The 23,264-nt window shown below is 55.7% G+C and overlaps 10 protein-coding genes and 1 non-coding gene across 11 annotated transcripts; 4 read left to right on the plus strand and 7 right to left on the minus strand.

Moving 5' to 3' along the window:
• Positions 1–1,232: 1,232 nt before the first annotated feature.
• GLOTRDRAFT_123916 (DUF89-domain-containing protein) lies at positions 1,233–3,151 on the minus strand (the record flags this gene model as incomplete). The annotated part of the gene is made up of 8 exons (XM_007862436.1): positions 1,233–1,286; positions 1,350–1,700; positions 1,754–1,944; positions 2,006–2,242; positions 2,299–2,437; positions 2,493–2,611; positions 2,660–2,954; positions 3,005–3,151. 8 exons carry the CDS (start codon positions 3,149–3,151, stop codon positions 1,233–1,235), a joined length of 1,533 nt encoding a protein of 510 aa, XP_007860627.1.
• A 1,040-nt stretch (positions 3,152–4,191) lies between these two features.
• Positions 4,192–5,280, minus strand: GLOTRDRAFT_89749 (uncharacterized protein; the record flags this gene model as incomplete). Its single annotated transcript, XM_007862437.1, has 4 exons — positions 4,192–4,223; positions 4,348–4,463; positions 4,639–4,893; positions 4,919–5,280. 4 exons carry the CDS (start codon positions 5,278–5,280, stop codon positions 4,192–4,194), a joined length of 765 nt encoding a protein of 254 aa, XP_007860628.1.
• A 620-nt stretch (positions 5,281–5,900) lies between these two features.
• GLOTRDRAFT_123917 (uncharacterized protein) lies at positions 5,901–6,598 on the plus strand (the record flags this gene model as incomplete). Its single annotated transcript, XM_007862438.1, has 2 exons — positions 5,901–6,462; positions 6,516–6,598. The coding sequence occupies 2 exons, from the start codon at positions 5,901–5,903 to the stop codon at positions 6,596–6,598; spliced, it is 645 nt and encodes a 214-aa protein (XP_007860629.1).
• On the minus strand, positions 6,525–8,675 carry GLOTRDRAFT_134903 (uncharacterized protein). Its single transcript, XM_007862439.1, has 3 exons — positions 6,834–8,675; positions 6,688–6,783; positions 6,525–6,614 (listed from the first exon to the last, which is right to left on the minus strand). Exon 1 carries the CDS (start codon positions 8,628–8,630, stop codon positions 6,840–6,842), a length of 1,791 nt encoding a protein of 596 aa, XP_007860630.1. The 5' UTR covers positions 8,631–8,675; the 3' UTR covers positions 6,525–6,614; positions 6,688–6,783; positions 6,834–6,839.
• Positions 8,676–8,910: 235 nt separating this feature from the next.
• On the plus strand, positions 8,911–10,457 carry GLOTRDRAFT_67555 (FAD dependent oxidoreductase; the record flags this gene model as incomplete). Its single annotated transcript, XM_007862440.1, has 6 exons — positions 8,911–9,084; positions 9,147–9,211; positions 9,334–9,433; positions 9,493–9,709; positions 9,762–9,887; positions 9,936–10,457. 6 exons carry the CDS (start codon positions 8,911–8,913, stop codon positions 10,361–10,363), a joined length of 1,110 nt encoding a protein of 369 aa, XP_007860631.1. The 3' UTR covers positions 10,364–10,457.
• Positions 10,458–10,503: 46 nt separating this feature from the next.
• GLOTRDRAFT_t20 lies at positions 10,504–10,588 on the minus strand. The gene has a single exon. It is a non-coding gene; the product is annotated as a tRNA-Val (tRNA).
• A 7-nt stretch (positions 10,589–10,595) lies between these two features.
• Positions 10,596–11,239, minus strand: GLOTRDRAFT_112899 (uncharacterized protein). The gene is made up of 2 exons (XM_007862441.1): positions 11,026–11,239; positions 10,596–10,968 (listed from the first exon to the last, which is right to left on the minus strand). The coding sequence occupies exons 1-2, from the start codon at positions 11,085–11,087 to the stop codon at positions 10,779–10,781; spliced, it is 252 nt and encodes an 83-aa protein (XP_007860632.1). The 5' UTR covers positions 11,088–11,239; the 3' UTR covers positions 10,596–10,778.
• Positions 11,240–11,609: 370 nt separating this feature from the next.
• Positions 11,610–14,326, plus strand: GLOTRDRAFT_112900 (CDF-like metal transporter; the record flags this gene model as incomplete). Its single annotated transcript, XM_007862442.1, has 17 exons — positions 11,610–11,729; positions 11,789–11,866; positions 11,921–11,978; positions 12,037–12,213; positions 12,268–12,274; positions 12,344–12,465; positions 12,534–12,641; positions 12,693–12,731; positions 12,790–12,815; positions 12,870–13,031; positions 13,085–13,093; positions 13,152–13,304; positions 13,369–13,793; positions 13,851–13,900; positions 13,952–14,081; positions 14,141–14,233; positions 14,292–14,326. 13 exons carry the CDS (start codon positions 11,610–11,612, stop codon positions 13,387–13,389), a joined length of 1,080 nt encoding a protein of 359 aa, XP_007860633.1. The 3' UTR covers positions 13,390–13,793; positions 13,851–13,900; positions 13,952–14,081; positions 14,141–14,233; positions 14,292–14,326.
• GLOTRDRAFT_134907 (uncharacterized protein) lies at positions 13,583–16,497 on the minus strand (the record flags this gene model as incomplete). Its single annotated transcript, XM_007862443.1, has 8 exons — positions 13,583–13,793; positions 13,851–13,900; positions 13,952–14,081; positions 14,141–14,233; positions 14,292–14,492; positions 14,542–15,745; positions 15,815–15,872; positions 15,925–16,497. The coding sequence occupies 8 exons, from the start codon at positions 16,495–16,497 to the stop codon at positions 13,583–13,585; spliced, it is 2,520 nt and encodes an 839-aa protein (XP_007860634.1).
• An 844-nt stretch (positions 16,498–17,341) lies between these two features.
• Positions 17,342–19,500, plus strand: GLOTRDRAFT_30066 (uncharacterized protein; the record flags this gene model as incomplete). Its single annotated transcript, XM_007861982.1, has 11 exons — positions 17,342–17,384; positions 17,440–17,470; positions 17,524–17,652; positions 17,723–17,770; positions 17,829–17,859; positions 17,914–18,022; positions 18,085–18,326; positions 18,423–18,527; positions 18,579–18,730; positions 18,791–19,298; positions 19,348–19,500. Coding segments are annotated over 11 exons (1,551 nt in total), but the record flags the coding sequence as incomplete, so codon positions are not given.
• A 738-nt stretch (positions 19,501–20,238) lies between these two features.
• On the minus strand, positions 20,239–22,933 carry GLOTRDRAFT_32117 (Adaptor protein complex AP-3 delta subunit; the record flags this gene model as incomplete). Its single annotated transcript, XM_007862100.1, has 9 exons — positions 20,239–20,751; positions 20,802–21,042; positions 21,092–21,555; positions 21,610–21,755; positions 21,811–22,024; positions 22,077–22,216; positions 22,269–22,503; positions 22,568–22,720; positions 22,778–22,933. The coding sequence occupies 9 exons, from the start codon at positions 22,931–22,933 to the stop codon at positions 20,239–20,241; spliced, it is 2,262 nt and encodes a 753-aa protein (XP_007860291.1).
• Positions 22,934–23,264: the final 331 nt, after the last annotated feature.

Consider the following 23,264-nt stretch of genomic DNA (forward strand, 5'->3'; position numbering starts at 1 on the left):
CTGCGAGAACAAAAGAACATGCCACTGGCAACTGCATCATATATTCAATTCTGACAGGATCTCTCTGATCGCGCGAAGTCCAGTGACACAGAAGGATCTCGCAACACTGTCGTTTCTGACTGATGAAAGATGGGCGTGTGACCGCATGCTGTACGCAGACGCAAGGGGGGGCGCGCGGGGAAATCCGAGAACCAACTGGCCTCGACGGCTCTGGTTGGCAGTCACGGGGTCCTGCCCTCTCATTGGATGGTGAGTCGCTGAGGCTGGTCTAGCAGCGGACAGTAATGTCGATATCGGACAATCTATAGCATTTTACATCCACATCAAAGGGCAATATGCCATACAGTACTGATTCAGAATCCTTTTCATGCTGCTACAAGGTTTATACCCATACTTCAGCCTGCAAAGCACACTTCTCAGCCAATCAGCAGCTGCTTATCCCAGCAGGACCCCGTGACCGCCAACGAGACCCGTCGGGGCCAGTTGGTTCTCGGATTTCCCCGCGCGCCCCTTGCGCAGACGTGAGGAATGTAGACATCAGACCGGGGACACGGACCCATGTGGGCCATGAAGCAGAACCTCTGGGCACACGGCATCTCTGTGTATAAACTACTGGTCAGTGTATCTGAAGCAGTAGCTCAGTTTACGCTAGCGCGCTGGACTGGTGGTTGAGAACGTCACTGACATGCTTCCAGGACGCAATAATATTAGCCTGAATTTACGCCCGCAATACTGTCTCGCAGAGAAAGGCTGTATGTATACAGCCTGCCAATTAACGAGCGATGCCAAGGGGAGGTCAACCGGTACATCAGACTCCGGGAAAGTGGACGTCGTTCCATCAGTCACATAGATGCCCTCCGGAAGTGCTCCCAAGGAGTTAGGGCTACTCTTGAGTGTACTTCCTTCCGACGCATCGTGAGTGCTAACTCCGCTTCGCGCGAGTTCCCCAAAGGCACGAGCACGCTCCAGGACGGTCAAAGCACTCACATGACATGCCCCAACATCTCGCGCCGCTGAATGGAGATGACAGAATAATATATTGATGCTACATACTGAACGGAATACAGGACACATCAAAGTTGAAATACATAGAAGGGCCGTTGTCTAAAAACTAGTGATGAACCGTCCCATTTTGAAGTCAGGTAATACAATTGCTTGGTGGAACATACAGCCAACCTCACCAACGCGCTCCGAATCGTGTGCATACAGTTGTTACCCTGGTTTGGGCAATTTTATGCGAAACGAACCTTCTCTCCAGGTCGACCTTCGGAGAGCAACACCACGGCCTATGGAGACAAGGCAGTCAGTAATGCACGCCTCTCAAACAAAGACCTTTGGGTAGAACTCACGTATTTGCCGCTGATCTTCCAGCCCGGCTCTTCATTGTCAAGCTTCTCGGCCACTTCATCACTCTCCAAACCGACGACGACATCACTCTTGATTGTCCTCATGGAGCAAACCTTGGGTGCACCCGCAGCGTTTGCCATAGGTCCAATTGCTACATCGAACGGTGTCGACGCGGGTGCAGCGCAGTCGTAGGTCAACTTGCGGTGGTTCAGATCGCCCTTGAAGATGACGAGGTCGGAGCGAGAAAGGTGGAGGAAGAGATCGGGCGCCTCGCCATGGAGCTCCCAGAACGTGTAGCCAGTGCACCAGAAGGGGTGCTGCTCGTATACCCACTTGCCCTCTTTCTCGTATTGCTGGAGACCGCATGAGAACTGACGGCGAAACTGAATCACCGAGAGCAACATACCTTCCACCGCACACCCATACGCCTAAGGGATTCCCTCTCTTGCTCGGTTGCTTTCGGGAAGAGATAACCGTAGACCATAGTGTTTAACAACCACTCCCAGTCCTTTTTCGTCACGTCCGAGACGAACCAGGGGTACCGCTTGCCGTGGAACCGGATCTGCTTCGCTAAACCACTTTGGATCAGGAAGTCAGCTGTCCAAGAACCAAGTCAGCACAGCGGGATGAGTACGAGTGGATATCAGCTCAACCGTACCATATACACAATCACAGTAAAGCTCAAAGCCAGCGTTGTCGAGGACGAAATCAATCCGACCACCGGTCTTACTTCTCAACTCCTTCACGGTCTCCCACAACTGGGGCAAGTGATTACCGAGAATATTCTTCTCGGTGGCGGCGAGGTGCTCGCCACCCGTTGACTGCAGAGACTTGATTTGTTCCTCCGTCATATTGATCAGAAGGGAGAGGTCGGTGGAGTTACCCCAGAGACAGACTATTTCGGCAGCGGTAAGCATATGGACTAGGACTTGGAGGAGACGCGTAGCTCACTCTGCGTCAACTCGAGGAACATCAATCTCTCGGCCTCGAGCTTCTCCGCGTCCGAAAGGTTGTCAGAGTGCTTAAAGGGTTCCGCAAAACGCATAGAAAGCTCGAAGACGGCATCCGCAGAACGGGAGAACGTATCACACTAGGGAAGATGTTCGCATATAGTCATGGCCAAAGCAAAATGTTGAGTCACGCACCTTCTGCCTGAAGAAAACGTCGTAATCTCTCCAGTGCTTGCTCACACTGAAGCATTCCCGCAGACGGCGGTACTTGTACGCCTCAGCGAATAGCCAGGGCGCGTTCATGAAATCCTTGCCTGCGCATTATAAGTATGAGCCTACCTGGAGCGGGGAGCAGAACTCACCTTGGAAATACTTGGCAATTGCCTTGTTCCACAGTGCGACGTCCGCCTCACCGTCGTCGATGATGGGTCTCAACTTTGCGTTGCCGGAGAGATCGGTCATGAGGCCGTCCATACGCTCGATGCAAGCGAGGAGGTCGACAACGTATTCTTCCGAGGACTCGTCGTTGAGGGTCTTCATAGCATCCTCAATGGCCTTGCCCAAGATAGTGGGCAGACGGACACCCATGGTGGCATGCGCGAAGGAATACTCATGGTATCCACGGTATGCGGGCCATGGAGGGTTGTTGGGATCGACCTGGATGATGGTGAGCGTCTATGGTACAAGTGGAGATAAAATAAGCATACCCGCGAAGGGGTGCGCGGCCAAGGCCCCTTGATGTCCTGCTTTTTGGGCAAGTGACCCAGAGAGAGGGTCATCTTGGAGGGCGGATTCTGGGTGGACGTGGGCTCATTGGGAGGCGGGGCAGCGGCGTTGGGGTGGAGAGTGGCCATGATTGCAGGATGCTGCTTGGAATCGTCGGGAGGCGTGGGCGGGAAGTAATCTTTGTTGCCACCCATCAAACCAAAGGACAGATCAGTCGGCGATAAGCAGCGGCGAGGGTCGTACGGCACGCACGGGGTGGTGGTGGTTGGAGAATAAAAAGGATGGGCGCGGGCGCGGGCTTTTATAGCTGGCGGCTGGCAAAGTGTGAAGGGCCGTTCGAGAAGAGCGCTGCTGCCAGTTCTTTCTTTAATCGGTCCTCGCCAGTCTGTCTTTCGCGCCTCCTCTGCCGCTTATGGAAGGTGCACTTCCCTGTGCGTCACTCGCCATGACGTCACCCTCTGTCTGCTGCTTCGAAAGTGGCTCTCAGCAAGATTTCACAGCCTTTCACAGCCTTTCACATCCCGGTGCGTCATGTCCTATGTCGCTGCATTCTCCCGAGGATCGTGCAAGTAGCTGATCCTGGATTCGAAGAGTTACTCTCTTTCTGGCCGAAATCCACTTTGGGCAAACGTCATTAATTTCGACGTCACTCGATTATTTGTCTCCGAACAAATCGCTCGAGAGATCCTACTTACAAGTCTAGTCGTGTCAAAAGGATCCCTTGCGATTATATTCCTGTCCTGTAGAGTTTCCTATCTAAATGCTTCCAGGATATGATCATGAACGTGTTGTATGAAAGGCAGCTTCTCGCTGCTTGAGCCCACCCATTCAGTCCCAGCAGGGTCACGTTCATCAGAAGAATTGCCTTTGTACGTATTCGCTCGCTGTTTCCGCCAAATAGCTCTCTCTCCGTTGGTCTAGTGTTGCTGTTGGCCCTTGGCTCCGGGTGCAGGCACTCCCAGGCTCGCTGCTTGAAGATGTCCGATGTCCCGTCCGATTCTCGATAACCGGCCATCAAACCACTGCTATCTCATCAGCCGCCGCAACCAGGATCTGCACGGATGTGGAGTTGCAGAGTCCGGGTATAAACGTGTAATCTCAACAAGTCGTCATGGTATCTGCTCATCGCAGACGCGCCATAACCCGCATCATTTCACTTGCTTCAAGTTTACCCAGCCTTCTCCGGGCTCTTCAAAGTCACTGATCAATATTGTATTGAAGTCTATGGTCCGGACATAACACCCTTCTCCCGTATTTCAAGTTTCTCAATTCCCGAGCTCACCCCTTGTGACTTGTTGGTCCGTCCCGGGTCATCGACACTCACCATCGATATAGGCCAACTTCCAAAAGCCGTAGCGGATCTGCAAGATCAGCGCGAGAGATGGGCGAACTGGACCCCACTCCCAGTCATACAACCATTGTGGCAGCAAGTTCCACCAACTGGTTACGAATGGTCCTACTCCAACATGCCTTGAACCTTGCTATCGCGAGATGTATCCGCCCCGTGCCCCGTCTCTCCACTAGGCAGCTGTACAGCAAGTAGGAGATTGGCGTCGGAAGTGCCTCTTCGTCTGCAGCTTTCACCCGAGTCCGAGACAAAGCAAGGGACACTTACTTGCCTGCGCCTATACGGCCGAATCCCGATAGAGACACCGTTCCTCCACGCTGTCCTCCAGGATCCACGACCGCTGATTTACGGTCCTCGTTTCTGCGTTCTGCCGAAGTCTGATTCGACAATCCCTCAGCCGGCGGGCGCAAGCGAGGTCCCTCGCCTATGCACCAATGACATTCGTCATCTCCTGGCCGCTGCTCGGAGCACTCATCTCTTAGCCATGGTTTTGATTGCTCACTGCTAGAAAGGAGCAGCGGCCTGTTATCGCGGTGCTCACTATAACTTTTGCAACGCCGAACTTAAGCCTGGGAAAGCTTCTGAGTCGTCGACTACCCCTGGCTTCGTCTCGTGCAGTCTAGTCTCCCGCTGCATGCGCCAAGCGGCCGACAGGTGTATGTTTCCAGAGGTGGACTTCCATGGTGACTCTCTGCCTGCCTCTGCGATATCGGACCTTCTGACAAGGGTGATATAACGATGAACTCTCAGACCAGCTAAACTACTCACCAACGCCAACCCTAGTGGATGCTGCCGAACCCCCAACATGAATACGGAGCTGCCTTGTTCAGCAACTTCATCGGTGACGGGATGAATATCGCCTTGAACTCGACACCCCTCAGGCCAGTAGCGCGGGGGTGGCTGCCCCATTTTCACGAGGCCACCAACCCCGACAGGCGTCCACCACGAGTTTCCTGAACGGCGTGCAGATGATGGCGAAAGGTGAAAGGACTGCAGTCATTCATCATCCAGGGATCGCCGAGGCATGGATCCGCGCATCCCAGCCGTTCTTCGATATTTAATATTTAATAGCGGAACGCATCCTCTGTGATAACTTCGACACGTTCCTAGCAAATCCCGTCTGAACGGCAGCATTAAACGTTGATCACAAGTCTCAGGGTTCACCGATACTGCCTTCTTGTCCCAACGTCGCGGCTCCCGTCACATCCCCCTTCCTCGGCGTACATAGGGACCTACGCCCAAGTTATCGGTTCGCTTCACTACAGTTTTCAGAGAACGGCTAACATGACCATCACACTGAGAGTGCGCGCCTCGCTTCACCAACGCACCGCAACAACGTGCCCCGCGCGTGCACCCACCCCCCCTTTGCCGGCCACACTTTCCGCCCAACGTTCGGACAACGCCGTCTACGCACCCGTACCAGCCATGAGCCACCCGCCCGTCCACACCATATACACCCCAGCCTAACCCAGCCGGGGTCGGCAGCGTTACCCACTTCCTCCCTCAACTCCTCCACCGGGACCACAGGCATGGCCCCCGAGATCCGCTTCACCCCCGACGGCGTCCCCTACCTTGTCGAATTCTCCAACGTCACCTTCCGGCACGGCAGCGCCAGCAGCAAATCTCGCTCCCAGCACCAGCGCAAACCCATCCCGCCACAATTCACGCACAACCGGCTCTCCTACCTCTCCACCTCCTCCTCGCTCGACCTCTCGCCCACCGCCGACGACGCCTCGGGCGGGCTGTACATCCACTTCCCCGCGTGGCCCTCAAAGGGCGCGGGCGGCATCCCCTTCCCGTCGCTCCCCGCGAAGAAGACGTCGCGCAGCAGGCTGCTGAAGCTGCGCAAGGTCATCGCGAGCGCGGTGCTCGACGCGGGGATGGACACGCCGGCCGAGCAGAAGGCGGACCCGCTCGCGGAGGCGGGGCGCCGGCTCAACGTCGACCATCAGCGCCGACAGTCGTCGTTCGGCGCGCCGGACATGGGGCGCGGCGCGGCGCTGTTCAGCGGGACGTACGGGCAGGTCGTGAACGCGCTCGCCGCTGCGGGCCTGGCGATCGCGCCGTGCAGCGAGAGCGGGTTCGAGCACGGTGGGTCTTCCATACGCTGGGCTTTTGTCCATTCTTCTGATAATCAGATTCAGCGACGCGACTGGGTGCCCTGTTTGTTGTCAATCCAACGGGAACAGGCGGCGTAGAGTTCCGCAAGCTTACTTTATGGGCGTGAATGCAAGTGCAGGGGCCTGGAACATGAGTTAGCGCGGGCGCATAATACCAAGACAACCTCGCCGGACGAGATGGAGGGACCACTTATACCATAACTTATTGAAAGTGCCGGTCACATAATGTACAATATATTACACACCGAGAGCTTGTACAACATGTCATGATATCATGATCTAAGTGGCCTGCCTGTCAGAGTCGTTAGACTGTGCTCCCGAGGATAGCAAACAGCGACTCACCCTCGCCTACCAATTCTCCAAAAAATCCTCATGCAGCCTCGACACCGGATGATAATCCCACTCCTTCACCTCATAAAACCGCGAGAACGCCTGGTCGACCGTGAGCGGGCACCCGTCCCACTCGACCTCCTCCGCCTGCGCCAGGCGCATATCCCACCCCTTCGTCGCGCACTGGTGCACGACAAGCTCGCGCAGCGGCGCGCCGCGCTCCCTCCTTTCCTCGCACATCCGCAGGAGGCACGCAAAGTCGCGGTGCCCGATCACCGCGAAGCTCACGCCGACGCGCTGCAGGCAGGGCAGGACGACGCGCTCGTCGTCCTCGCGCCGGAGCCCCTCCGCGCCGCGCACGAACCCGCGCAGGCTCTCGAACACCTCCTCCATCCGCACGGCCGTCCCGACGACCTCGAACGTGCGCAGGCCCGTGAGCGACGTGAGGAGCACGCCCCACCCCTCGTCGAGCCGCCCGTCCGCCTCCTCCGCCTCCTCGGGCCAGATCTCCTGGCGGCGCGGGTCCTGCAGGCCCACGAGCGTGAACTTGCGCACGGCCGCGAGCGGCAGCTGGTGCATCCCGCACTCCATCAGGTCCACCACGCGCTGGAACGTCACCGCCAGATCCGCCGGCGCGCCCGTATCCGGCGCGTCCTCGCCCGCCTCCGCCCCCCGCGCGCGCCACGCCTTGAGCTGCCCGACCTTCCCCTCGAGCAGCCACAGGTGCACCGTGTGCAGCGGCGGGCGCCGCGCGCCGTCGGCGGAGAAGTGGCGCACGACGGCCTGCATGAGCCGCGCGACGGTCTGCGACGTGCCCGGCGTCCAGACGCACGAGATGGAGAGCGGGATGCCCGGCGGGACGGCGAGGCGCTCGAGCAGCGCGAGGCACACGCCGATCTCGTCGCGCAGCATGAGCTTCGCGAGGCGCGGGAGCGCGGCGGGCGGCGCGCCCGGGGCCTCGGAGTCGGCGGACGCGCGCGTCGCGCTGGCGAGGCCCAGGCGCTCGAGTGAGGGCAGGCGGGCGAGCGCGGAGACGATCTCGTCGACGGTGGCGCGCCAGCGCGCGGGCACGCTCTGGAGCTCGAGGTGGGTGAGCATGGTGAGCAGCGGCGAGTCCCAGTCGACGCCCCACCCGCGGAGGCGGAGCGTGCGCAGGTTCGGGGCGTTGGATTGGAAGATGTCGGAGGGGAGGCGGAGGGTGAGGTTGCGCGCGGAGATGCGGAAGCTGTGGAAGGACTGCAGGGACAAGTAGCGCAGGCGCGGCGCGGGGACGTCGATCGCGCCGTTGAGAAACTCGTGCAGGCCAACGTCGGAGAGGACGATGTCGACCTTGCGGACGCGGCGCATGTGCGGGGCGACGAGGCGCAGGGCCTGGGTGTCGGTGTGGGTGAGGGAGCCGTGGTAGGAGCAGGCGAGGATGTCGAGCTCGGCGTCGCGGGAGCGGGCGAGCATGAGCTTGGTGAGTTCGGCGTTGAAGAAGAAGGGGCGGCGCCAGAGGACGGCGCAGGTGAGGGCGACGGTGCGCCAGGCGCGGCAGACATGGCAGATGCTGATCCACTGGAGGCGGTAGCGGTCCTTGCGGGCGTGCTGGCCGAGGCGCCTGCGGAGGACCTGCTCGTCGTTGGTCTGGACATCGTCGAGCTCCCAGTCGACGACGAGCTGGAAGATGCGGGAGAGGAGCTCGACGGGGAGGCAGGAGACGGGGGCGAGCGCGTTGATGTCGGCGCGGAGGCGGAGGAGCCTGCTTTCGAGCGGGCGGATTTCGTTCTCGATCTGCTGGCGGTATTGCTCCTTGAGGGTAGACGGCATGCGCTGGACGTGGTTGCGGCAGAGCCAGTCGGGGAGGTCGGGGAGCTGGGGCGGGTGCTGTGAGCGGTGGTCTTGTCTGCAGACTGCCACAATCACTCACCGGCGAGGGTTTCATTGGTGATCTCGTTCACTGTTTACAACAGTGTGCCACCGCGAAACAGGCGCCCTCCGTCAATGGCACAATCCTGCACGTGGCCGCCACGATCACTCAAGGCGCTTGTCCGGACCGCCGCAAAGTCAGACTGGCGATAACACTCCCAGCTACCCAACCCCCTCGACGATGGCCTCCTCTGACCCCCCTCGCAAAACCATCGTCATCATCGGATCCGGCGTCATCGGCCTGACCGTCGCGCACGTCCTCACCTCCCTCCCCGCCAACCCGTACAATGTCACCGTCGTCGCGCGGGACACGCTAGATGACATGCACTCGCAGGCGTGGGCGAGTCCCTGGGCTGTCTGTATCGTCGCTCACCGAGTGCTGCGAAGCATCGACTCAATGATAGGCGTACTTGCTAGGGTGCGAATTGGTCCCCGATAGGGGATTATGACGAGCGGAAGTACAAGTGGGAGAGCCGGACTTTGTGCGTTCGTTCATTGAGCTTCATTCATTGGAGGCCAACCACATAACTATTGATGTAGCCAGAAGCTGTGGGACATGATCCCCACCGGTCTGACCAAGGTACTTCCTGATACCACTCTGTAGCGGCCATTCAACCAAACTGGCGCAGGAACTCCCAACCCGCGCGTACTTCGCCGACCCCAAAGAACTCGACAAAATCTGGTACAAAGACATCTGCCGGGACGTACGTCCCCCTCCCTGTCCATATCACCCGCACTACCCTCATAATATGATATAACCCAGTTCCGCGTGATGCCCTCCACCGCCCCCCTCCCGCTGAACATGCAAGCCGGCATCACATTCACCACCGTCAGCCTCAACCCGCTCGTCTACCTCCCCTGGCTCCACTCCGAGCTCTCCGCGCGCGGCGTCCGCTTCGTGCGCCGCGCGCTCGAGAGCGTGTACGAGGCCGCGCTCATCGGCGGGCCCGGCTGTATTGTGGTTAACGCCACCGGGATGGGTATGGTTGCATTCCATTCATCTCTCGGCGCGCTGAACGTGGCATTGCACAGGCGCGCGCTCGCTGATCGGCGTGGAGGACACCAAGTGCTACCCCATCCGCGGGCAGACGACCGTAGTCTCCGCCCCCGGCGTCACCGAATGCGTCGAAGTCGTCTCAGGCGCGTCAGCCCCCTCCTGTCCCCCTGCCCTCCCCCCCTCTAACCCCTCTTCCCCCTGCCATGCAGACCTCGACCCCACCACCTCCACGGGCCACGCAACCTACCTCATCCCGCGCCCCTCCCCCGCGGGGACCGTCCTCCTCGGCGGCACCTTCCAGCCGCACAACTGGGACACCTCGCTCTCCGTCCCGACCGCGCAGGGCATCCTCGCGCGGTGCGCAGAGCTCGCGCCCGCGCTGCGCGGCCCCGGGGTGCAGGTGCTGTACCACGGCGTCGGGCTGCGGCCGGCGAGGGAGGGCGGGGCGAGGGTCGAGGCGGAGTGGGTGGAGGTGCCCCCGGAGGAGGAGAGAGGGGGAGGGCTGGTGCCGAAGAGGGCGGAGCTTGGGGAGGTGGGGAGGGTGAGGGTCGTGCATGCGTATGGGTTTGGGCCGGCGGGGTATCAGAGCTCGTGGGGTGCCGCGGAGGAGGTGGTTGAGTTGATACAGTCCTCATAAAGAAATGAATTCATGAAGCGAACCTTCACGCCTGAATGACCCTAGAAGCTCGTACTGTACGTAGGGATCACTACCTCAATCCTTACAGAGCGGCATGAGTTCTACGTATGCTAATCATCCACCGAAAGACATGGCAAAAGTGAACCGACCCAGACTCGAACTGAGGACCGCCTGTGACCACATGAAGTGTTAGACAGGCGTGATAACCAACTACACCATCGGTCCGTGTGAAGGCGGATACCCGCGTATTCATGTAGGCTGCAGAAAGCTTGAGATGCCGCCAAATACCGTCGCACCCACTAGCTTCTCTGACAGGAGTACCGCAATAGTGAGCGAGCCACGGACCGTACAGTTAAATGCTCTGAACCTGATAGAGGAACATATACAGCCCGACCTTCAACTCATAGTGCAGTGATCACCCAAGTCTGCTCCTGTATTCCATCTCCCACATCTCCCCATCCGCCCTGCCCGTCCTCCTCATAGGCCGGTAACCCTCCCGCCCGTCCCTCGCAGGCGACACCGCCGCGCGCCATACTTCCGAGAAGAAGTCGAGGACCGGCTTGCCCATGCACGAGGAGAGGATGCACCAGCCGATGGCGCAGAACCTTTGAGCGTGAGACGTGAGATGGGTGTACAGAGCAGAGACGGGCGGGCGGGCTTACAGTAGGAGCGAGAAGATGAAGAGGACGAGGAGGAGGGAGTTGGTGTCGCTGCTGAGGGCCATGGTGGGCGGACGGTCAGAAGCTGCGCGGACGCCGCGGAGACTGCGGACTTCGTACGAGTGGCGACGGTCACCTCCACGGGTGGCACCGACCCACCTGCACTGTACACCTAAAATCTTGAACTTGAGACCTGCCTGTAACCTCCTCTGCCTGTAACCTCCTCTGCCTGTAACCTCCTCTGCCTGTAACCTCCTCTGCCTGTAACCACCTCTGCCTGTTTATAAGAACCGCATCAGCCGCACAGCATTGTCAGGCAATCGAAGCCAGCTTGCGTCTTACCACTGCTCCGGACCAGATCTACCAGCCCAAGATTCCAGCCTCACCGTCATGGTCGGTCCAAGGGAGTCCCTAGACTCGAAACGACCCGGCGTTAGCACCGTCGCTACCTCCTCCGCCCTCCCCGTGGTTAGTGTCAATCACATTTGTTATCCGCACCTCCCCAGTCAACCATTCTACCGCAGCAATCCAGCGACGGCCTCTCCGCGCGCACCCGCGACATCGAGAGCATCCTCGCCGCCCCCGACATGGCCCACCGCGACCCCTTCGACTTCCGCAAGGGCCTCCTCAACGAGGACCAGCTCTCCCAGCTGCGCAACCGCCGCAAGGGCCGCCACCTCGAAAAGTACCAGCGCCAGCAGAATGACGTGCGTGATTCCCCCCTTATGTATGACTGTCGGGGACTCACTCGGATGGGGGCAGCTAGTTGATTATGGCGCTGCTGAAGCCGATGGATGAGCATACGCGCCAGGCGGAGGACGAGGAGGCTGCGAATCGGCTCCCGGTGTGTCTTTGAGGGGGCCTGTGCAAACCCTACAGGGCTCACTGCTCCTTACAGGTCAAAATCGCCGTCTGGGCGAGTCTGCTAGCCAATCTCAGTCTCTGCGTACTCCAACGTCAGTCTCTCTATCATCCCTCTACATGTCGCCACCATCTGACCGCTCATGCGCCCAGTATATGCGGCCATCTCCTCCGCCTCCCTGTCCCTCCTGGCCACCGGTATCGACTCGGTCTTCGACATCGGAAGCAACGTCCTCCTTCTCTGGGCCCACTGGAAAGCCAGCCGCATGGACCTCAACAAATGGCCCGTGGGCGGAGCGCGCCTCCAAACTATCGGCAACATCGTCTACGGTGCGTTGCAGCGTCGCTGTCTCATGCCTGGCCCCTGACTCGAGTGCGTGATAGGATTCCTGTAAGCAACCACCCCAGAGCCCTGACATGCAGCAGGTACTGAACAAAGCATATTCGCTACGGTCCCCAGGATGGGCTCCGTCAACCTCGTCGTCATCGTCCAGTCCGTCCAGTCCATCGTCACGCACAACAGCAGCGACGACCTCAAGGCCTTCCACGTCCCCTCGATCGTCGCCGTCGCAGCCGCGCTCGGTGCGTCCTCCCCCTCCCGCCTCCCCCTTCCCCTATTTTGATGCAACAGGATTGGAAAATACATATAGCGGTGAAGTTCGCGCTGTTTGTGTACTGCCACACGCTGCGCCGCAGCTCGAGCCAGGTGCACGTCCTGTGGGAGGACCACCGGAACGATCTGTTCGTCAACGGGTTCGGTGGGTGATCGGGTGTGTCGCTTGTGTATGGTAGCTCACTGCGTCGCGCAGGTCTGCTCATGTCTGCGGGAGGGAGTAAGCTCAGGTGGTGTACGTGCTTCCACCTATACCCTTTCCGAGTACGGCGCTTTAACGGCTGCTTCGTCAGTCCTTGACCCGATGGGCGCCATTATTGTAAGCCCCACCCCCGTCTCACACAGCCGAGACTCACCCCACCCGCCGCCGTAGATCGCAACAGGCGTGATCGTCCTCTGGGGCCGCACGATCTACAAAGAGTTCGAGCTGCTCGCGGGCAAATCCGCCCCGCACGACTTCCTGCAGCTCGTGATCTACAAGGCGATGACCTTCAGTGACGAGATCGAGAAGATTGACACGGTGCGGGCGTATCATGTACGTGCCGCGTCCTTGTCCTTTCTGCGTCTACTGACCTCGGGGGAGTATAGAGCGGACCGGTGTGTAAAAGTTTATTCGGAAGTGTGGGTGTTGGTTTATTGACACTGATCTTCGCAGGATTACTTCGTCGAGGTTGACGTGGTGATGAGCGCGAATACGCCGCTGTGGAAGGCGCACGATATCAGCCAGCAGCTCCAGGACAAGATCGAGGTGCTGCCGGGGGTGGAAAGGGCATTTGTGCACGTCGACCACGAGACGACGCATACGCCGGTGCGTCCTCCGTTGATTACATTTCAACTGGGTTTGACGTACTTATCTTGTGGCGACGAAACAGGAGCACCGCAAGTTCCAGTAAAGGAAAGATGAAAAATGACTCCGCGATCATGCTTTGTAAAAACAAGTCTTCAATCTTCACCTCTTTCCAAGACCAGTTTCTTTCCACGAATGATCCAAGGGTCGATGCTGCTGTGGTCGATAACGCCTTTATGCCAGGACGCAGGGTTGATACTAATTACACAAGGGACAATGTAGATTAATTTAACCCTGTATTACTCGATGCATTCAATTTCCACCATCCTGCATGACAGCCAACGGCGAAGCTTCGGGATGCCCTGGTCGTATCGCGCCAGCAGGTCCACACCGCCTGACGCTCGCACGTTATGCATTCCAGGATACGAGCGCTCGCTGGTGCCGGCAGTTTGAGTGCTACGCGCATCATAGTTCCGCATGCGTGCATCGTCCTTTGCCCACTCCTCGATGCTGTAATATGATCGGGCTCACTAACCGTTAGCACAGCAGACGACTTGGTAGACGCACCACTTTCGTATCTTTGCATGTCGGATAGTGAAATGGTGAGCGATGACGTCCTTGGAACGGGTTCAGGATTCATTATGATCCGCGACCAAAGCGGCACTTACGGCCCATATACTGCTCTTGTATTCGTCGTTCATCCATTCCACCATTGCCCACCTCACGGTCTGGAGTGCGACGTTGCGGTTATATTGAATGCTCCGCTTGTCATTGGCGTTGGCTTTCCCGTAACCGGGTCTACAAAAGAGCACCGTATGTATGTTTGGGTGAAAGGCCGAGACGGAGGTCATACGCACTCGTTGAAAAATGGAGTGTCCACCATTATCATACTCTGGATACTAACCAACACTTGCAGGAGCGTGGACTTCGAGGACCACTGCTCTTCCGGCCTGCAGCAAAATTCAATTTCGGAGAATCAGATGCGGAATGCACTGCGGAAACCCTCACCGCCCGGGCCAAGTCCCCAAGAGAGACAGGCACACCTTACCAGTGCTATATAGATTGGGGTTGAAGCCCACTTTACCGCCGGCAGTCGTGCGCAGATGGACGAGAGGAGGCGTATGGGGATATTGCAAGGGCATGAAGCAGTCAAACTCGAAGAGGCCGCCCGCGTATGGGGTGCCCTCAGGGCCTGCAATCATGACCTTACTGCGAGCCCTCAGCTTTGCGAATAATAATCTCGAATGGCGGTACTCACATGGCGTCGTTCCGGACTTCGTCGACGCGCACCCAGATGCCTGGCGGAAGCGAAGTGGCCATGACGGCGAGCTCTTTGACGAGGTGCAGTCTGTCCTTCGGGTTCCTCGTACCTGTGTTGGTCTGCTGCAGCAGTTGCGCATAGTTGAAGTGTTCGTAGCGCAAGGTACCGTTAACTTCGCGGCCGAGAGCAACGTGTCGAAGAGCCAGCTTTTCACACACAGTTGAATATTCTTTTTCCATATTCACAGCAGAGTCGCGGGCCTTTCCTTTGCCGTCCATTGCCTTCGGGCCTGCTCTGCTTGCAGGGGGCGGGCTCGATGAGTGTTTGCCGAGAATCGTCATGGCCCTCTGAATGTCGTCTCTGGCAGCAATGATATCACCGCACAGAGATATGGCTTTCACAGTCGTTTCTTCCGTGTCGCCGTCATCGCTGCCCTCAGATTGACCTTCGATCAATTGCGATGCACCTGCCAGAAAAGCTTCACACTGCTTTGTGAGTTTGATAAAATAATCGAAAAGTGGAGGTGCAACGGCTATGCGGGAGCCCTCCATCTCCCATTCAATTTGGCCGTCTTGTCGCATCCAATCACCTAAACCGCAACAAGTGCGCGTACGTTCCCAACGGTGGTTGATAAGGATGTCCACTGTTAACTCGCAGTCTGCCAACCTTCTCAGGAGACCCAGCATTGCGCTATACACGTCCACGCGGGTGATCCAGTCATTCACGGAGTCATTGCGCAGGAGGTCTGCGAGTAAGTCGGGCAATCGGGAGAGCAATGAGAGGGATCGTATGGATTGATGAGGTATCAGATCGTATGTCTGCGCCGACTCGTCGTACGGAGAAGGAAGCAATTCTGTCACCGTGAGCAGGAAGCGAGCTATCGTTTCCTCCCAATGAGCTGTAATATTGGCGGTGATCCAGTTGCTGGGGTTGCTTGACTTCCGTCCTCGCCCTCGCCCTCGCCCTCGGCCGCCAGGGCCTCCAGAGGAACTGTAATTTCCCATGGAATAGCCCGTGCCACCGGGGCCAACGGACGGGACAGCTGAACGTCCGCTAGCTACGGACGCTTTCGCGCGCTCGTCGGAATTGAGGCGTTCGTTAATGTATTCTCTGTCAAATGCAGTGAGGGTCTCAAATAGAGCAATCGCGCGTACATTGGCGCAGCATTTCAAAACCTGGCAATCTTGATTCTTGTTCTTGCCTTTGCATGTAGAGGAGCAGCCGATCGGCGTTAGGCAGCCTCGACAATGGTTCCTTCCACATGACTGACATGCACAATGCAGAATGTGCAGAAGGCTGGGAGGCGGTATCGTCGGGGAGAAACTGACCTAATATTGCAAAGAGTAAGGTGAGTCCACAGCTAGGAGAGGATTCACGAACGTAGCCAAGAGGAGATGGTATAACAGCCGAGCACTGTGAGCATCGGTGTGATCCCGCGAACATGTCCCGATACTTAGATAGTGCCTGGTCAGGAGGCACATCGAATCCATTCTGCTGCGATTCGCAACACTCTGCTGAGCCTCCACGAGCCTCCAGATTATTCGAGGACAGTACTCCTTTGGACTTCCCCTTTCCTTGAGAGGATCCTATAGGTAGCTTCACAGAAAGACGACTTCCTAAACCCTTCACGCCCCCACTGACGGAAGGCCGTGTGTCAGGAGGCAGTTCAGAAAGCCCGTCATCGGAGTCCAGCACGATAACCTCAGGGGTCCCAGAGGCTGTAGCCATATTTCCATGCCCATTACGGCTGGTTCCGGGCACAAATGACATGTCTTCGTTGTTCCATTCTTCCTGCATACGTTTCGCTAGCGCCTCACTTTCTTCTTGTTGTTGAATTAACATGAGGATCGTCTCTATGTCATCTTCATGGTCGGACAAAGGCGACTCTTGTTTTGCCTTTTTGGTTTTCGTTTCGGAACAACCAGAGGACCCAGGTCGTTTCCTCGGAGGCATGCCGCGAGTAGATATTGCGGACGAATGGAGCAGAAGTTGGTAGTTGTACGGTACAAGGATTCAACGATTCTGAATGGCTGTGGTCAGTGTGGACTGTACGAGTCACATCTCACGTGATCTGTTACACCCACGCGTCTATTCAAAGTGACCTAGCTCGTTCCACGATAGCCAGGCATGCTTACAACAAGAAATAGATAGAGAATCACATAAGCCTTTAAAACGCTTCAATAAAATTACAAGGTGGTCTCAAAAAAGCGAAAAAACAGGCGCAACGGTGCAATGTACTCAGCATAAGTTCCAGGAGAGCCTGAACTACCCACGTAAGGGAATCATTTGACTCCGACGCTGATAAGTTATATAAAATCCTTTCAAAAGCTATTGCTGATATTTGGTCGGCCCTCTCTTTATCTCACTTGCCACTTACCCTGCTTTGTGAGCGTAGGCGATTGCTAGGCGAGCCACAAAAGCACTCCCACGCCGTCGCATTAGGCAAAAGGGTCGGGATCTGCCGAGGTGGTGACCGTGGTGGCAAAGCACAGACAGGAGTCCAACCTAAGCCAGTTCTGCTTCCCGTCGAGGCTATCCTTTCTGCTATCGTCGCTTTCTTTGCTCTTGTTATAATATAACTCACGGCAATAGGCAAGCCCTTTCTTTTGGTGACTTTATAGTCGAAGCTGGAAGTTACGGGCTGTCTACGACCCTTACGATACGACACGACTCGGATCACGCTGTGATTAGGACGATTGTGCTGGTAGTTGCGCTTTTCAGCCATGGTTCGTGCTTGGATAATACAGCTAAATTGCCGTAAATCTCATGATTCCCGGCTTTGTCAAAGGATGCGCGTCACTCTGACCCAGAGGAGTTCTACATCAAGCAAGATAGGATAGGTGCGTCACTTCCTTCCACGCACTACGAAGTATCTGTGACCGACGCAATACAAAGGCAAAGGATCCTTTGGAGAAGTATACAAAGGGTTTGTCTTACGGTGTCAGGAAGTTCCGACTGTCGATGATATTATCGGGTCAGATACGATAAACGTACCCAGAAGACTGTAGCGATCAAGATCATTGACCTCGAGAGTGCGGAAGATGAGATTGAAGATATCCAGCAGGAGATCCAGATCCTCTCCCAACTGGACTCGCCGTATGTTACTAAGTAAGTTCTTCCCCGTTCCCAGATGCAGCTATCATGTTATGCCGATGGTGCTGATGCATGCTACCTCAAGATACCATGGATCGTTCCTAAAAGGATCTCACCTTTGGATTGTCATGGAGTTAGTGCCCCGTTATCACCCAATGCAGTTTCGGTATTGATATTTAGCGCTACGGCAGGTACTGTTCAGGAGGCTCTTGTTCTGACCTGGTATGATCTATGCTTTCTCTATAAGATAATAATTGATACTGACTTGACTTATAGATGAAACCGGGCGTGTTTAGGGAGGAGTATATCGCTATCATCGTTCGCGAACTCCTTCGAGGGCTGGACTATCTGCACACCGAGGGCAAATTACATCGCGATATCAAAGGTTCGTACACGCAGCAGACTCCGTAATCTCCTCGATTTCTGACAATGTGACGTGGTACATAGCCGCGAATATCCTTCTATCTGCAAACGGTGATGTTAAACTAGCTGATTTCGGAGTTTCCGGACAGCTGTCCGGTACTTTGTCTGCTAAGAAGAACACGTTCGTTGGAACACCCTATTGGATGTCGCCGGAGGTTATCAAACAAAGCGGTTATGACCACAAGGCTGACATCTGGAGTCTGGGCATTACAGCCATTGAACTGGCTAGAGGTGAACCGCCCTACGCTGAATTGCACCCGATGAAGGTATGTATCCAGAGGAGCCCAATTCTGCTGGGTTTCGAACGAGCTTGCTGAAGAAGATCATGTTCAATAACTCCGCTTTTCTGCCTACCCTTGCAGGTGCTATTCTTAATCCCTAAGAACCCTCCTCCGACTCTGGAGGGCAACTTCTCAAAACCATTCAAGGATTTTGTATCTTACTGTCTGCAGCGAGATCCTCGCGACGTAGGTCACCCGCAGCTCTTACGTAGACGGGAGACACTCATCCTTGTTTAGCGGCCGACTGCTCGTGAACTCTTGAAGCACAAGTTTGTGCGCATGGCTAAGAAAACCAGCTACCTCACAGAACTCATCGAACGTCATGAACGATGGAAAGCCGAGGGAGGAGAGCGAGTGGACGACGATGAGCAGATACGTCCGGAAGACATGTATGTCATGTTGCGATCTTCCTGCATCATCGTTCCTCTCAGGTACTTACACGTCCGTAGACCTGGTGATGTCGATGCCGATGACCTCTGGGACTTTGGTACTGTCCGTCATGCTGGATCAACTATAGGACGAGGCCAGGCGAATCCCATCCAAGTTTCTGGCCCTCCTTTAACATGGGAGATGGGTCAGAATGGCACGAGGCGCTCCGCCGGGTCGTCTGATTCTAGCGGATCGTACAGGGGCACTACTCGACGCAGCGCTGGCTCAGAGGCTTCCTCCCATAGCTCCTCTATCACAGTTACCGCGACGAACAAAGGAGAACTTCCACCTTTGCCCCCGTCAGCACCCAATACCCCGAGGAAATATGACCGTCAGGCTACGGTGCGGCATGGAAATGGAGAGGTTGCTCCCAATGGTGTTGGACCTCGACGAGAACCTTCAGATGAATACGAAGATTACGATGGCGACCTGGTTGATCCGTATGAAATTCAGCAGACTGATCGACGGTTAGATGAGCTGCCGGATACCACGATGTTGGACTCCGTTGTTTTGCCTGCAATTGCTTCGGTGCGACTATACAATCTATGTTTCCTCCTTGACTGACCGTTGCTTGCAGCTCTTCCCCCGGGTCCAATCTCAGGAGGCACGCGTCGCATTGAGCGCTCTCCAGCGAGCATTCACAGACGCCGAGCGCATAATTCCTGGGGTTACGCTCGAACTGGTTAATGAAATCGTTGACTCCGTCGAGCACGTTGAAGATGATCACTGAAGACCTTCTCGTTTGTGCATACGAGCGGCCTGGCAATTATACGCTGTCGGTAGGCCGTATCAATGGACTCTGATTTTGCACGATTACTCTGTCGTCACAATCATGCAAGCCTCTCGTCTTTCTCTTAACACTGTAATGCATCTATCAAGAATGCTCACAAATCCTGTGTTCCTTTAGCATCCCATCTGCCACGCTTCTGTCATGTATACCAAAGTCACTCCACCCCGGCATAATAGTATAGAAAGCATAAGTAATGTCAGCGGACTGCGGTATTATCACTATCAAGGACTTTAGTTGTCCCTTTCTTTTTACCGGTGCGGCCTGCTTTCTTCACTTTCGTAACCTGGATGGTTGCCGGAGTACTTGTACTCGGCTCCTCATCCCCGATATTGTATCCAGGGGTGCTCGATGGCGCGTCGACAACCTCGGCTGTGTCTTGGGAAGGCTGGGGCTCAAGACTAGTTGGCGCTTCCCCCACCCTGTCCACGACATACGTTTTGTTCGGAGACCCAACTCCCATGCTCATGAGAGATGTCAGCCGATGCTCATTGACAGCTGCTGCCCAGAGTTTGAGGTGGAAACAAGAATTAGTTCTTAAGGCGCTTACTTTGGGGCACGTCATTAAGCTTGACCACCGGAATCGTGTCGACATCGGGGACCTGCTGAGATGACCGATCGTCAACCAGATAATAAGGATCATCTCGGAGTCGTTCAAGCCGTTCAGCCTTCCTCTGTAAGTCAGAGGTAAGTACACGATACGAAGATCGAAGTACGGAATACTCTCACTTTTGCACGCTCCACGGCTTCTTCTGGAGATTCCATGGACTGAGAGCTTAGCGTCTCTTCCGCCTCTACTCCATTCGACGCCGCATTAAGCTCCACACTCTTTCCCTTTCCCTTCGCCTTTCCCTTCTTGCCCTTCTTTACTTTAACCTTGTCGGGAATTTGCCCATCCGACATAACCCCTTCTGAGACCGGATCCTTGGGGGGAGCCACTATCCACACGTCAAGGTCTAATCCGCTGGGCCGCTCGACTCTGCCTTGCGCATACGCAGCGACAGGGTTCAACTCGTATCCGCCAAATAGTGGCCGAAGAAGCCATAAACTCTTCGGATAACGAGGCTCGGAGGTCGGAACGTCGGCAAAGGCGGGACTGCTGTCTACATTATATTCGGCATCATCCTCCTTTAAAGGTCGGTGTGTTGCCAAGTCAGCTTTTATGAATGTGAACAGACCCAAGACATTAGCTGCCTGCAGATCATGTAAATAGGTAACCATCCGACCACGGGAGGATTACATACTCTTTCTTGTACCTCGATATCATGACTCGAGGCATACTCTTTCGAGCGGCTAACGATCATGTCAACGTTATCCCTCAGCTCCGGTAGATATGAATCGTCCCATCCTTGAGCAAGCTCCGACGCCCAGTAACCGAAGACCTTGGCAGCTGTGTGCAAATACACCGCAATAATCTCACTCGTCAAAGAGGATATGCCCGGCTGCACGAGATACTGCAGCAGCTGGCCTGGCTGCGGTATCTCACTGACACCACATCAGCGGAAACGTAACGGTCATAATGTGGGTAGGGTACCTGCAATACTCCCCGGCGACCCAAGCAGCTGCCCAAAGAATCTCGGAGCAACTACAGTCTTCTCCGGCGTTAATCAGGAATGTGCTGTCGGCCAAAACCTTGGCCATGAGCCTCACAGCATATCGCCTTGCGCCCTTTACGCGGGCGACTACGTCAATCAATTGGTCCCGGATTTCTGCACCGATGTTCACGGAGGCGACGTATGCTAGGTCGATGAGGACGGATAGATACCACTCGAAGTCCGTGACGTGTTCGTATGTTGAAGCCGAGCAGATAGAGATAATGCGTTGAGCGAGCGCCAAGCGATAGTAGGGAGATTGCAATGGCCTAACGGCGCTCGTGGATGCCCCTGGAGCGGAAACTTGCGCCAGACTTTCTGAGGCAGTACTGGAAGCCGCGGGATCTGGTCTAACTAGATGAGATAGCAACTGCTGGACAATAGACTGCAGATTGTCACGATTGACCTACACATCTTACGATGAGTACAATTCCGCCCGCCATGAGAAATATGTGCGTACCATGGCGGAGACAAGATCCAGCGCACGCATGCGAATGCTGATATCCTGGTCAGCAACACTAGCAAGGATCATGTCTTGATACTCTGCAACCAGATACGGATGAGTCGGGACTATTTTCGTCAGAGCCAATAGAGCGATATATTTCACTGGATTCCAGGTAAACCAATGACAGGGATTGGCCTATCTAGGAGGATCACTTACAATTCTGGTCCGAATCTTGCAAAAATGTAGCAAGTTTGGATACACATAGTCGTGCCAGTGAGTTCCCCGATGGGCCCTGCAACATACCTCCGATGATACAGGTATGTACACATTCGTAAAGGAGTGATATCGCGGGTGTTGTCGAGATGAGCTCGGTAATGGGAGGTTGAAGTTTCTTGACGAGACGAGGCTCGAAAGGTGACAAGGACCCAAACTACGGAGGCGTTATTGACGCTCGCGACCCCGTACAAAAGGTTTTTACGTACGATTTTGACGAGCTTGATCAGCATCCAATTATTGGACGAAGTCGTCAGCAGACGGAAGAAGTGAGGTGCTAAGGGGAGGTAGTCGTGCGGATTCCTTCGTGCAAGCTCACACATCACATTTACTGTCGCTGCCACAACTCCTTCAATGGCAATCAGCGTCTAAACACAGACTTCAAGCGATTTGGACTGAACCTGCATCCGTGTCCTCAAGTTTCTCCCTCAATCTCGACATAGCCTTGTCTTTGACCTCCGGATGTTTCACGAGGACCTTGTACATCAAGAGGATTGCTCTCTTTCGTATGTGAGGTCGTGAATGATTCAGCATGGCAATCAGATCTGATGACATATCCCTGGCGAGCTCAGCGGTCATAATGGATGCAAGTCCATTGAGGGTTACTGCGACGTCTGCTGGCGATGAACCCAAATCCTAACCAAGAACAAAGTCTCAGTACTAACCATTACTCGGGTTTTGTAGAGCTCGCCTTTTTGACCAGGTTCGTAGCCAGCATCAGTACGTCCGTGTCTGGTCCGAAGGACTGGGCAGCTGCAAGATAGCCCACAGTTTTAAGATGGGTTTTGGGAGAGGACATAACCTCCACTATATGAAAGGCTGCCCAACTCATGTCATACCCTAACATCTCGAGCTGGAAGTCGAATAGCTGAATCCTGCTACGCTCTGGAGAGGATTTGCCTCAACGTACGTATGTTAGCTTCAACACCGCAGCGGCTTTGAGCTCCATATCCTTGCTCTTGATCTCTTGCCTTATCTCATCGACTGCCTGAGCAATGAATTTTGCTTCATCTTTCTTGTTAGCCCGCAGGCCGCGAATCAGGTCTTGAAGTGTACGTTCCCACATCCCTGCCTGGGCCTTGGGCTAGGTGTATGCACGACACAAAGAACGTCACAAGACAGCCCCAATGAAGGTATGATGAGGATAGATGTATATGAGCCGTGTATGAGACTGATGCAATGGTATTAGCAGCGATGTACCATGAACAATATCGACAACAGGGTAACGTCCGGTGCATGACCCCAAGCGGAGCGCAAGCGTGGTGGCGCCGGCCCCTTAATGGTACACGGGCGTCTAACCGAGCAGTTTACTAGCCACTTCGAGTAGTGGGAGTGCCACTGTTGCCATGAACTGCTTGATGTATCGCTAGACTCGAACATGGCTGGGCTTTCTTGTA

The sequence above is a fragment of the Gloeophyllum trabeum genome (genome assembly GCF_000344685.1).
Source record: "Gloeophyllum trabeum ATCC 11539 unplaced genomic scaffold GLOTRscaffold_00001, whole genome shotgun sequence".
Lineage (NCBI taxonomy): Eukaryota > Fungi > Basidiomycota > Agaricomycetes > Gloeophyllales > Gloeophyllaceae > Gloeophyllum > Gloeophyllum trabeum.

Excerpts from the sequence above, each read along its gene's own strand:
- GLOTRDRAFT_112899 (XM_007862441.1), bottom strand. The coding sequence starts at position 11,087 with ATGGCCCTCAGCAGCGACACCAACTCCCTCCTCCTCGTCCTCTTCATC. Across the intron at positions 10,969-11,025 it reads TTCATCTTCTCGCTCCTACT|GTTCTGCGCCATCGGCTGGT; the intron begins GTAAGCCCGCCC and ends TCACGCTCAAAG.
- GLOTRDRAFT_134903 (XM_007862439.1), bottom strand. The coding sequence starts at position 8,630 with ATGCCGTCTACCCTCAAGGAGCAATACCGCCAGCAGATCGAGAACGAA.